Source organism: Leuresthes tenuis, unplaced genomic scaffold, assembly GCF_036924035.1.
Source record: "Leuresthes tenuis unplaced genomic scaffold, fLeuTen1.0.hap1 SCAF_9, whole genome shotgun sequence".
Taxonomy (NCBI): domain Eukaryota; kingdom Metazoa; phylum Chordata; class Actinopteri; order Atheriniformes; family Atherinopsidae; genus Leuresthes; species Leuresthes tenuis.
In genome coordinates, this window is record NW_027325363.1 from 10,818,431 (window position 1) to 10,831,969 (window position 13,539).

At 38.2% G+C, this 13,539-nt stretch overlaps 1 protein-coding gene across 3 annotated transcripts in view; it reads left to right on the forward strand.

Annotated features, from left to right (window-relative positions):
• LOC140314180 (cell adhesion molecule 1-like) overlaps window positions 1-13,539 on the forward strand; it is a 147,280-nt gene that overhangs the window by 118,131 nt on the left and 15,610 nt on the right. For all 3 annotated transcript variants that reach the window (XM_072392272.1, XM_072392271.1, XM_072392273.1), the window contains 3 exons: window positions 5,017-5,175; window positions 6,696-6,792; window positions 7,031-7,203. In XM_072392272.1, coding sequence (XP_072248373.1) covers window positions 5,017-5,175; window positions 6,696-6,792; window positions 7,031-7,203 — 429 coding nt within the window. The remainder of the gene's footprint in view (window positions 1-5,016; window positions 5,176-6,695; window positions 6,793-7,030; window positions 7,204-13,539) is intronic.

Genomic DNA, 13,539 nt, shown 5'->3' on the forward strand with positions numbered 1-13,539 from the left:
ACATAAACATAGTTATAAACTCTTATTTGTGCATTTTATCTTCATTTCATTGCATTTGGCCGCTGGCAGGTTTTTGCAGAAAGGGGAATACAATATAGAAATAAAAATCGTATTACCTCGCAGTTATGATTAGGAGTTATCAATTATTCATTATACACTTACTGTACAGCAACAAGGATATTCATTTTAGTTATATTGTATTTACACAGAATAGATGTCTCTGAGCTGGTGTCATATCATATATGTATTAGAATGGAGAGGATACATTTGGCTTGTTGAGAGATGAAATATTTAGACAAGAGTGAATCTGAAGCTAAATGCCATCTGTGCCTCCAGTGTTCCCTACAGGAGTCAAAGTCAATTTCTGTTTATGAGTTGTTGAGTGTTGTGCAGGGGAGGGAGAGGCGACAGGATGGTTAGATCAGCAAAATGCCACTGACATGCTGAGCAGGGCTAATCTATAGTGGCAGTGGACAGATAAAGAGAGCCAGAAAGTCACGTCCTCGTGTACCCTAGGAAACACAAACCATCTCTCATTGTGGACGGGTAAACAGTCATTAGCCCTGCACATGTTGTGGATATGGATGTGGATTTTGGTTTTCTGTAATCTGCCTGATCAAGTATGTCTTACAGTTTCCATGAAACGTATGCAGTCTTAATGGCAAGAAAGAAAAATTAGCTCAAATTAGCCAAATAGTTTTTTCTAACATTCATTATGCCAACAGGTACAGAAGTGAGAACAAAAGTAGGCTCTGGTCTGCAAGACTCAGCACACAAGGTGGCAAAAATTAACATAAATGACAGCTGTGAAAATATTCAAATGTACTAGGGACCAGTAGTCAGCTGCTACTGCTGCTCAAGTGCAAACAGGGGGAGATTTGTTCCATCAGACAGCTGCATTTATTTGTGAGTTTCTAAAATGTGCATGTGAACACATGTAGCTGAATTCAGAATATTAAGTAAGGATTTTCATAAATTGCAAATATTCTTTTTTAAAAGAGGATTCAACCATTATAGGTGCAATTTCCAATTCACCATTCACAGTTTTGGTTTGGAATAAGAATGAGTTTTCAGGCAAAATCATTTCAAGAATCTCAGCTGTTTTTAACCCTGTTAAATAAAATCAAAGAGCTTGAGTGTGACTCTGCACTGGACCTTGCAGAATCAAATTTGAGAATAAACATTTTTTTTAAAAATCAAAGGTTCGGTGCATTTTTATGTGAGAATATTTTATTTATAGGGGCTGCTTTTGTAAATTGAAGTTAGCTAAGTAACATCCTTTTTTTCCCCAGGAATGCTCTTTATGAAAAGCCTGGCAATGACAGACAAATGCAAATTAGTATGGATATTCTATTTTCATTTTTAATTTCCAAAGGCCGTTATCAGCAAACGCAGCCCAAATGCCTCTGGACACAGTTAAACAGACCTCCAACCAATCAGTGCAACTTATCGTGTGACGTAGCAACTGAGCAACAGGACTCAGTGGTCTTATCGTATCAAACATGCCCAACATTAGATAAGCTGTTGTGACTGGCTCTGCTCAGGCAAGGCCGGATAGGAATCTGTTTGAACAAGAAGTTGCAGGACACCTCCCTTAGATTTGTTTGAATTCCAGGCTACTTTACAAAGGATTTATGAGTTGCAATAAATAACTCGATTGATTCTGACATTAATCAGTTTGCTAATGCTTTATACAGAAGACAACGATTATAATTTTTAGTTTGCAAAAGTCACCCTTCGGTTGGGTGAATTTAAAGTCTTTCCGTTATTCATTTTAGCTTCACTAATGGTAATACCAGCCCTGGAGAAGTGCATGCTTAAGGCATCTTGAAACAGCTTGAACACTGACGTGCATTGGAAGGCAGAGGACTCAGGTTAGAAGTTGAGTGAAAGAAAATGTCACCCTGAGAAGAGGCTGTGCTTGATTGCAGTGGGATTGATCAGTGCTTGATATTCAAAAGAGCATTTGATTTGACATCTGTGCTGCAACTTTCAAATCTCCTCTGCATTCAGCTCCGAGTCCCTCAGTGACCTGGTCCACAGTTGTTTTCTTCATCTCCGTGTGGATGACACTGATATTTGACAAGTGTTGGTTGGCCTGAACATTGATAATTGCTCTGATCTTCAAAACAAGATACAGAACTTTCTGAAGTTTGCCGTTTTGTCATATTTAAGTAAGTTGTTAAAATGAGTCACAGTCAGTATCATTTAATACAAGAAGTTAAAATCAGGACCTTTTTAATTAGTGATATTTCCCTGTCCTTGAAATGCTTTTTTCCTGACCCTCTGTTATGCTACACATATAACATCCTTTCTTTTATCTAGAGGAAGTGCTGGAAGTCAAGATGGTGCTAATTTGATCGAAATGGGCTCCTTCAAATACACTTATTTGCACATATCAAGTGGTGGTGTTGTTAAAAAAAAACTTGCCATTTCTAATCATAATATCCCACATGAAGCGTAAATTTGAATCATTCAAAATACAAAACCGTCTTTTCTTTTTGAAACTTGCATTTTACTAATTATGTAGCAGCAAATAGAAACTGTACATAATAGAGAATATTACTAAACTAAATACAACTCCTAAAACACATCTTTCAACGTCACCTATGTACCTCTTCTGCCTTTACAGTGCATGGAGGTGTTAAAAGGTAGAAAAACAAGGAGTTTCACAGTTGTTTTCTGTTGTTTTTCTGAAATTATAAGTTATATAAGTAATAAGTTAACTGTTTTGGAAAAAACAAGAAATCAACTGTGATCACAGTGAGATCCCATTGTTAAAACTTTTCGGAGTAAAAAGATAGTGTCTGTTGTGGTTTGTTACAATGTAAAATGTCTTAAAGGTTTTAAAAGTTGTTGAAGAATTAAAGTCATAATGACATAATGACTGATTGTTCCCAATGTAATGGCCTTTAGTTGCTTAGCAGTATCCTGCCTTCCTTTGTGACCTTGTATACTGTTGCACATCATGCTGACAGGAGTGATTATTGTTGATGGACCACTGATTAGAAGGATAACTATAGTCTTAAATTTCCCTTAATTTGTGCACAGTCTGTCTAACCCAGACTGGTCCAACCCATCCATCCATTTTCTATACTGTCAATCCGTTAATTAACGTTAGTTAACCTATTAAAAAAAAATAAGAAACTCATTTTTCTGAGGATCACTGAAAAATGACAACTTTACCACTGCTATAACCCTCATCTACATACTAGCCAGCTACAATATTACATATTTTACACATTTTATTTTCTTTAGATAACACCGAGTGTTTCTGCTCTCATGTGCTTCCTCCTGGACTGATACGATTCACTGGTCATTTACAGAACCATGTGACAAGATTTAAATTGTCTAGCAATGACTGCAAATCAGAATTTTATTGTAATCAAACAAAGCATGACACCCACAGTATAGTAAAACTAAATTACATTTGTTGTAGCAATCTAAATGCATATCTGGGATTGTTATGAAGCAATTAGTGCGAGTGACTTACAGAATAACATATGATCACCGCATCACTCCAATTCACACTCCTCCTGACCTGGCTGTTTGGCACGTATAGCATTGTTTCTGGCAGGTATGCCTTTAAATACCCTCTCTGACCGTACAAATGTGCTTTGTACAGTGCATTTGATGCACTGCTCTTTGCCCTTGTGTCTGCATGGTGACAAAAGAGTTCTTAACCCTTTCATGTCCACAATGAGAAAAAAAGCCATAGAAAATAGTTTCTTTGCATTTTTACATTTCCTTGGGGAAGGAATTAGAATAAATTGTTTTGATTCTTAATCAGTAAGATATCCTTCCATAGCAAAAACCATCAAAATTTGAAAAAGTAATGAATTAACATCTACTCACTTTTAGTATGACAAACCTATACTGAGAGGTAGAAATGGCTAATTTAGATTTACCTCCATGATTTTTAATTATGTTATAGTGTAATGACTTAAAAATATACTCCAAATGGCAGAGCTAGACATTAAAGGGTTAATGTGAACATTTTGCTGCTGTTACACATCTCCTAGAACTCTTCTGTAATGAAAGAGAGGGGCTCATTTGTTGGTCTTGTAAGAGTAGTCAGAACACAAATGTTGGTCCCAGTACATAGTTCAGACAGTTGGGCACATCCGGATGCATAATGTTTATTCTTATTGCAATAATACAGTACTTGTTTTATATCCTCCAATTTCTTCACTCAGTGTGGACAAACAGCATTTACTATTTAATGTTTAATTCACTTAGACTTCTCAAACAGTCCGTGTGCTTTTCTGTTCTCTCATTGCAGTTGGCAGAGTCGTCAAATTTAATGACCACAAGTGCAATGACCACTAACTGGTCCCAGTACTTTAAATTTTATGTGGGCAGGTTTGTCATGGTTGGGTGTATGTTACACGGGGTTAATGCCCATCAAGGGGCCACATATGTGTGTATTGGTGATCATCAACTGTGGAACAACAGCGTTTTGCCCTCCCTGAGTCCGGCTGGGCTCCCTTGTGACAAGTCTGAAATGGAAGTGTGCTGCAGGTCAGCGTGGGGCTGTAATTATTTCCTCACTTCATTAAGTGCGAGTAAACCATCACACTCAGCACTGCAGCTAATGTGATGCCCCTGTGGCATTGTAATGCTCTCTAAATGAATGCCCCTCTGACAGCCTTGGGCTTAGTGGGCAGCAGATTACTGCAGGGTTAGCCCCAACAATGCTCAACCCTAGAGCAGCAGAAGCATTCATTATCAGGCTTGATATGACCCAGCTGCTCCTCGCTGCTCTCGTCAGATTTGAAGGCCTCGGGCTTCTCTGAATCCTCTAAAGTCTCGTTCGGGCACCACATCACTGAATCATAAATTAAATGTAAATGCCATCTGAAAGTACTCCACTTTGACAGGTAATATGCTCTTAATAGCTATGACTGTTTGCCCATTACAGCCACTACAGCTGATGCTGCTGCAAGATTTGAGATTTGATTTCAAACTTTTCGGGTACTGACTTTATTTTCTCTCATGCTTCTGGTGATTTTCTAGGTGAAACAACAGTTGAGGAGATGTATGATAGGATGTTTACTGTCACCAGCCGGGTGACGTTTTCTGTCACTAAAGATGACGATGGAGAGCCAGTGGACTGCATCATAGACCATCCAGCTGTGAAAGACCTCCTGGTCCAAAGACACTTGGAAGTGCTGTGTAAGTGACCCAGAAGTGCCTGTTTTGAAAGCCAGAACTTAACCAAGCCCCTGTACACATTGCAAGAGACCTAGGACTACCAAGGGGCTTCAATGGTTTATTAAAAAAGTACTAATAAACAGAACATTTGGTCAAATTTACTGGAAGAATAATAAAGAAATTACACAGCTAAATAAGCCACACAAAGACCACAAAAACTGTCCTTTGACAAGATACTAGATGGACATTTGTGCACTGTTCTAAGAAATAATGTCAAAATATATCTCAATTGTCTTGGGTTGCGTTCAGATTGTCCACTTGTCTACATACTCAGCCATCTATTACATAATATTTGTAATTATTTAGGTTTCTTTATTTTTTATATACATATATACATTGATCATCAAGCCAGAGTTAAACAGGAAAAATTAGTTTAAAATGTTCACTTCTGCTTAAGCTGTGAAATAAATAGCAAACGAGAGATCTTGTTTTAAACATTCTCAACTGCGACTCGACTCAATTAGATTCGAAAGAATTTAAACAAACAAAATTACATCCATCTCAGTCGGCCTCTACACTTGAAATTGCCACACTTAGCAACCTTCAAAGGGTGGTGGGTTGCATATTCATACAGTCTGGCACTAGAACAGAAAGCTTCAGGGTGGAAGTGCAAAAGAAACATATATGGTGATCATCTCGTAAAATTAGATCATGTTAGCCTTAAGATTTCTGGTTTACATGAAACATTCAAAACCATTGCGGCTGAGTTGGGTTTAAATAAATAGAAATTAGGATGCGAGTATAAAGTTGCTACAAAACCATGAAGTCACCGCAGCCACATTTATCATACAGAGTATCTGCTAGAAGTAAACATTCCCAACTTCAGCCTCTTCAAAATAGCATTACATTTAAGTATGGTCATGTGTAGTTTGTTGTACTCATGCCAAGCTGTGATCTATTACAATGTCACAACACCTAAAATGCAACATATGTTTTGCACTGTCCTATTTATGAATCATGATGTATTTAGAATGCTCTGTTGCTTTATTCAATGGTACTTGCTCAAAGTAAGGGGCAAAAAAAATATGTTTTGCTCAGGTGTCATATAATGTTAAGGTATTCTTTAAACAATGCATTGATTGAAGAGGTAATACAAGCTGCCTACCACTGTTAAACATCAAAGAAAGGTTAGGGTACCCTTTTGTAGTCTGTGTCGAATATTAATTTTTTTCAGGTAGATAACTGTTTTGTCTGACCTTTCAAGGAAAAAGAGAAAGCTTGACTGGAGCCGTTTGACATTTTGGTAATCTTTTGCAAGCATTGATAAGAGAAAAAAAAACGTTTTGCTTTAAGGTACTGCAGACTGACTGGAAGACAACTGAGCCCGGAAGACTCATTTCATAATTCTCTGTGTTTCACTTTTGGCCGTTATACCTTTATTTAGAAGCCTGTTTCTCTGAGTTCAATAATCAGTTAACTTGTAGACTGCTGTTTCTTACACTGCTGTAGTATTTTTATCACTCTTCTTCTCTTACTTTCAGATAAACCAGAGGTGAAGATTGTGGTAACATATCCAGAGGGATTGACCAGAGAGGGTGACAATCTAGATTTGACATGTATCGCTGAAGGAAAACCACAGTAAGCATTCACACATAAGGAGGAACTTTAGGACTCAAAATTTTCCACCATTTCAAAACACCCCTTAAGCTTTACGTCTCATTGTATAATTTAATTGTGACCAGTTGTTAGCATGTTGTACATTGTTAGATAGGGCCTAAAAATGGTCCTCTGCCAAATTCGGATTTGACCTTTATTTGAGATTTTTAGCATGGATAGACAGCACCTGAGTGATTTGGGTGGAAATTATGTTCCCCAGTCCCCATCAGATCAACTGGCTGAGAGTAGAAGAGGATGTGCCACCTCACGCTGTGGTCACCGGCTCTGATCTCTACATTGAGAACCTCAACAAGTCCTACAACGGTACCTATCGCTGCGTGGCATCTAATGCTGTAGGAGAGGCCTATGATGACTACATCCTCTATGTATATGGTGGGTTTTACTATTCAGTGAACTTGATTTTAGTTTCTTATACTTTAAGCACTATTAAGTTCAACTACAGTCTCTGCTGCATGTATAGGGAGGCCTACAGTGGCTTTGGTATTTAGGAAACCCAATTCAACAATAAGACTATTTCACAGAACCTTCACACACTAAGAAAATCACTTTTCAATTTAAGTTGTTATTGTGAGAAGCACAGGGTGTAAATCGCAGATCATGACAGCAACTGACAATTTGAATTTCTGCTTATTGACAATGACTGAGGTAAGCTGACACCTGCAGGCATGTTAGAAATCCAGGTGGCACTTAGAACCCTAATTAAAACAGAAATATGGAAAAAATACCAAAAAAACAAATATTATATGGTAAATCTATGTTTTTGATACAACAGAAGGGCAGCAAATGAACCAAGTGAAATCTGTTGTACAAAAACATCATATATTGCCATATGCTCTATTGCCAGCAGACCCAGAGGAAGATTAGAACACTGACAGAGACCATATTCATACACAAATATGCAAAACACAAGTTAACAAACTTCAAAGCACCACTGTAAAGTTGTATTTTTCAAACCCACCCAGTGTTGGCTTGCTTATGTGATTTAAGGCAGCACTTTAATATGCTAACATGCCTACAAACAGGCCACTGACTGTCTATAAATACTTTGATTATTAACTGGTATTTCTAATTTCCCTTCTAGGTTATCACTTGTTTTATGTCTGCACTGTCAAAATAAGGACAAGTCATTACTTGGCAACATGCCACCTTGTTTTGTATAGCATTACACGGCATTACATTTGAGTTACACCATTTACAGTTGGTTACCCTCGGCTCACAAACATATATTTGTCTTCTCTTTTTCTATCTGTTCAATTATTGTCGCAGTCTTATTCTGGATGGATTGGCTGCATAAAAGACCAGTGTGACTGTGCACTTTGCATTACGAGCTAAGAGAAGGATTACACTCATATTGTATTTTTCACCGTCATAGAGTATGTTGCTAAGAGCAAACATTGATCCTGATTATCATATAACCATGTATTATATTGGCGATTGCTATTTGACTGTTGAAATACACTAAAGTTGGTGGAGTTTGAGTGTGTTCTGCAGCCAATCGGTAAAGGGCAATAGAGGGACCATCTCTCTCAGGACCTGACTTTAAATGCCACAGACAGTTGGCTGCTCTTTGTTAACCTCTCTTCATTCAGGCCTCATTTTCTTTGTATATTAACATGACTGTCATCCATTTCACATCTGTTATTTCATAACTGCAGTTTCTCCTTTTTCTGTCTTTTTTTTCCAACACATCACAACTTCTACTACAAAACAAAGCTAAAATACCCCGAGTCAATAACTAATACATATGTATTGCACTTGCTGGAGAATTTACAAGGATGCATTTGTGCATACCGAAATCTTTTCTCCAGTCAAAATATGCTTTTGAAAGACACCAAGATTCTTTGTACTTGAAAACACGGGCAGGGGAGCAGGAGGTAATTGTTTAAAATTTCTAAAGCACAAAGAACCTTGTAATATGACATTGGAGAATCGCACAATCCTTGGACCTTAATTTCCTGTTTTTGATGGCCAGCAGGGGTGATGGAGATGAGAGGAAAATAAATTTTCAACAGGCTGAGCCATTGTTGGTGAATTTAGCTTTCTCTCCATGAAGCACTTGCTCCCTGCTGTTTAAAAAAAAAAACATTTTGTATTTCACTCCCAAGTTTCAATTTGCTTCTCCTAGAGTGCCAGCAAAAAACACTATCTGCCAGCCACCATACCAGAAATCAGGAATATGGGTGTATGATATTTAGGTCCTTGAGCAATGTGTGAAAAACTATATTTCTGCATCTCAGGTGAACATGATTAAACAGATTTTTTCCTTTCAACTCAAAGTCTAGCTTGTGTTGCTTGTACAACTCTGTGACAAAGAAATGTCAGTATTTAGAATAGTAATATTTCTTGATGTTGAGAAGAGAATTAGAGTTCCTTGCCCCTTTAACCTGACTGACTTAAATAATTAAATATATGGACATTTAGCCATATCTGTATATGGAATCATATTGTAGCAAATGAAGGGTTTACTAGAGCCTCAGAACTTCTCCTCCGGTCATATAGATGTCTTCTGCTCAATGTACTCCACATGGATGATTGGACTTCACTGTGCTAAACATCTCACACGCAGAGTTTGACAATGATAAATTATCTTTGCAACAAGTGAGAAGCCTCAGATATCGACATATATACTGGATTTTGTCACTTTGGACAAATTTTTTCTAGTTCTGGTTTCAAACCTGCGGCAAGAAAATGTTACAGTGAAAGAAGAGGCATCCTCATCCACAAATAACCTTTGCAATTAATTCAATTTGCACATCAGTGAAATGTGGATTCTTTTTTAATTAGAATTTTTTTTTTTGTTGTCTTTCAATTGGTCTCTAGGGAATTTTCAAGACATAAGTTATTGTAATACTTTATACTTCTTGATTGGCAGCAGAGATGTACGAAGTAACTTGATGATCTGAATTCTGAATGTTTTTGTAGTGTCTTTTAGTAAACTTTAAATTAAAAAACTCGAATAGTTTTTTGCAGTTTTTAGGATTCGCAGGAATCGTGTTATTTATATAAAATAGCCTGATCTCTTCAGATTAAAACCAAAAAGAGACAGGGCTGCTCTGTATAAAACAGAGATTCATGCTCTGGTATGAATTACATGTGATTCATCATGTTGATGCAGATTGTTAGTTTTGGTTTCAGTTGAGACACCGACACTCGTTTTAAACATTACATGCCAAAACAGCAGCATCATTTGAGAACAACAAACGTTCCGAGTGTTGGCTAAAAGATGAAAAAGAGATTTTTGTGGGTTTTGTGTGAACGCTGATTGCAACGTTTAGAGTGATAAAACTGTTCTGATTATTACTCAGTTTAGGACCTTGTTTAGGTCATGCTGACAGCCATGAACTGCACGTCAAAACCATCAAAGTAACATTTATTTGTCCAGCTGATGACCCATTATGTCAGTTGCCGAAAATGTGCATTTGTGAAAATAAATGCATTAGTAATGGGTTTCACATCAACACCATCTCACCAATTACAGGGTGAGCACTGAATAGGGTTTTAATGGAAGGGCAAGGTCTTGGGCAGAGGTGGCAAAAAAACTTATTAAAGGAGAAAAATAGGGAGAGTTGTGGATCCTGGACTAATGTAGTTGGTTTGACTTTGCGGGATTTACTGAATTTTTTACACCTGGAAATTTTCAGAAACTTTTGAAATTACAGCCCCCAGAATGGTTTACAGCATGTTATTCAAGGAACAAATTTGCAGGAAGAATAGCCATGTGGGGTTTTAGAAATGTCTAGGCTTCAAAAACAGCAGGAATCCACTCATCCAAATCTTCTGGATACAAAAGATTCCGAAAAGCACCGGTATTGAGTTTGTCCTTGCTGAAATCTTTCCAGTTGCTTGAAAAATAGAACTTCCAACATCCACTTAAAATATGCTATACATATTTCCTTATAATTATGTGTCGAACATTCAACTGTTATATAGGTTGGGATGATTTTCAGAGAAAAAATCTGTTTATTTCCCCAGTCAAACCATGAGACTTAGTCACATTAACATAGGCTTTCTGTGACTCTGATAACTCTATGGTGCCATGGTTATTCATCATCATGCTCTGCCAGGCAGATGATGACATCTGCTTGTTCCCAATGGGCCCATAATGATCACTCCCAAACAAAAGGACAGCATATGCCAACAAATAGCTCACTCAAGGAAGATTATCATGCTATCAGAACTAAATTTCTAAGAGATGAGTAAACATTCTCCTGAAACAAGGAATTATCACTCTGTCTTTGGGTAAATCCTCTCTGATTCCAAACAAGTAGGGAAAACGTGTTTGTTACTCATCTGCACAGAACAGTATATTAGTATCTTAATATTCTAATAGTTCAGGAGTTTTCACTGAACTGCCTGTGGGCATTATGAACTTGTGTATGACATATGTCTAATGCTGATAAATGAATGTATTATTTGATCCATGGTGCATCCATAAAACTTCCATGAATGACTGAAAGTAAGTGGAAGCATAGGTTCTCTGGTCCAGAATAAAATCTACCTATCCTAATCTATATTATCAATGTTTGTGCCTTTGGACATAACGCTAAGCTTTCAATTACTAACTTTATATCAAAATATTTTACCAAAAACTTCCATTCAACACAATTTCTCTGGTGGGTGAGCGTTGGAAGCTGTATGACCTCCGCCGTCTGTAATGAGACACAGGTGATTGGTAAAAGGTGCTCAAACTGCATATAATTACATATTTGATGCCTTTGTTGCCACAGATTAATCATGGTTGCTACAGTAGCTTAATTAGTGCATGTGGCAGCAACATTGATTGGTATTAGCGTGACAATTTTGCACTATTTTTGTGTAGCTTTTCAGTAGAAATTCATAACCTCAGCCATTCACCAGTGCATGCCTTTCCAAGGCTGCCATCTTTAGTCCAATATTTCTCTCTGTTCAGGCATTTTCAACAATTCTGTTTTGTTGTTTACAAGCACCTTTAAAGCTGTCACATAGCTGTAAAATAAAGCCCTTTGTTTAAGTAAGAGCATGCAAAAAGTAGTTTTCTTTTTTCTTAATGAGTTGTTTTGTTCTAGATAAATATTTGCTTGGGAGAATTATTGATAGAGCCAGGGTGAAACTGTCCATCAATTTTCTTTTCATTCTCCCACCACACTCTACCTCTGCTAGTCCTTCAGGCTCTTCTTATTTCAAAAAGACTAATGACCTTTCACTGTGCGACAGCCTGGACAGGTGGGAGGCTGATGTAAATCCGCGTCAAATCAAGTCCTATTGTGCTACTTGTATTATATGTGGCTGGTCGAAAGGCTGAGAAAAAGGCTTGTCATGCTGTTCTCCACGAGGGTCTGTCTGCAACAGCTTGTGAATTGTGCCCCCTGGCTGGCGTGTGGTATGGGAGAGAACTGGCCAGAGAGAAGTCTTTCACTCTCAGAGGTGACCTGGTGCTATAAGTAACACTGCCGCCCTCTTTACCACCACGCGTCAGCCTACAATTGACTTTTTGGCCCATATATCCTCGATGGACAAAAAGTCAAAGATTCACATGGCACTGGAAATTTAGGCTTTGCCAGGGTTTTGACATAACATGCGCAGAGGTGTCCATGTTTTTTTTATGAAAGTCTGTTGGGAAACTGTGTCTGTGTGAGTCGCACAGCAACACAGTGTGGAGCGATTGCCAGCACCTCACAAGCAGATAATTTGTTTTTCATAGTGAGAATTCATAACATGAATAGTAACATATACAAAATCATTTACAGACATTTGTTGTTGTTTTTGAAGCACACCATAAAACCTCATATAAAAGGAACTTTTAAGCAAGAGAAATAAATAGACTAAACAAAAGCAAGAAAAACACCTCCCCTGCTGTCGTGTTTGCAGGCAGGTTTAAGTAGGCATAGATAAACAATTTCTCCTACATTGTTTCACTTTATGGTTAAATTTTCTCATATCAAATTCCTCACTGATACAAATGCTCCCTGAAAATATGGCATCTCCAAAATACACTCATATTTCAGCCCTCATAATGCTGGGCCTAGAGTCATCCAGCCTGGAAATTGCCCATGGAGAATTGTTGTTCGTCTGGATATTATATGTGCCACATCCTATCCCAGCCTTTGTGAAGACCCTCATCCCTGAATGGCCAATTTCCCTCTTCCAGACACTGACATTTCAGCTATCACACTGCCTTCGGTCATAGGGAAGGATATCTAGCCCACCCCCCTCTTCAAATACTGTCGGACGAGAATCTGCTCCTGATACCCTGATACCCCCCTACCACCATCAACATCATCCTCCGCCATACACTCCATCCCCGGCGGCAACATTATGCTGTCCTTGATGTTTTATCATTAGTTTGGGAGTGTGTGGTCCCCCACTGCTGTCTTTTGATGGAGTGCAGACAGTAAAGGCATGGAAACAGCCAGCCAATTTCCCCTGCTGCGGTTCTTCCACAGCAAGGGGTCGTGCTATCTTCCCCCTGCACCAGAGCCAGGCATATATTCCCCTGATGAGCAGAGCTTTCAGCCCTCCTTAGTACTATTGCATACCTGAATTACCAACAATTTTGTCTCTCTGATTATTTTGTTTGGGGGTTAGTGACAGGTCTAATCAGTACATTGCGGGGCAGAGAATCCAGCTCAGGGCTCTGCTGGGTTGCAGCAGGAAACCAGAGTGGTTTAATTTGCAATTTGACTTAATTATTGAGACTGTGGAAAATAGCAATAACTTTCCTTGAATGCA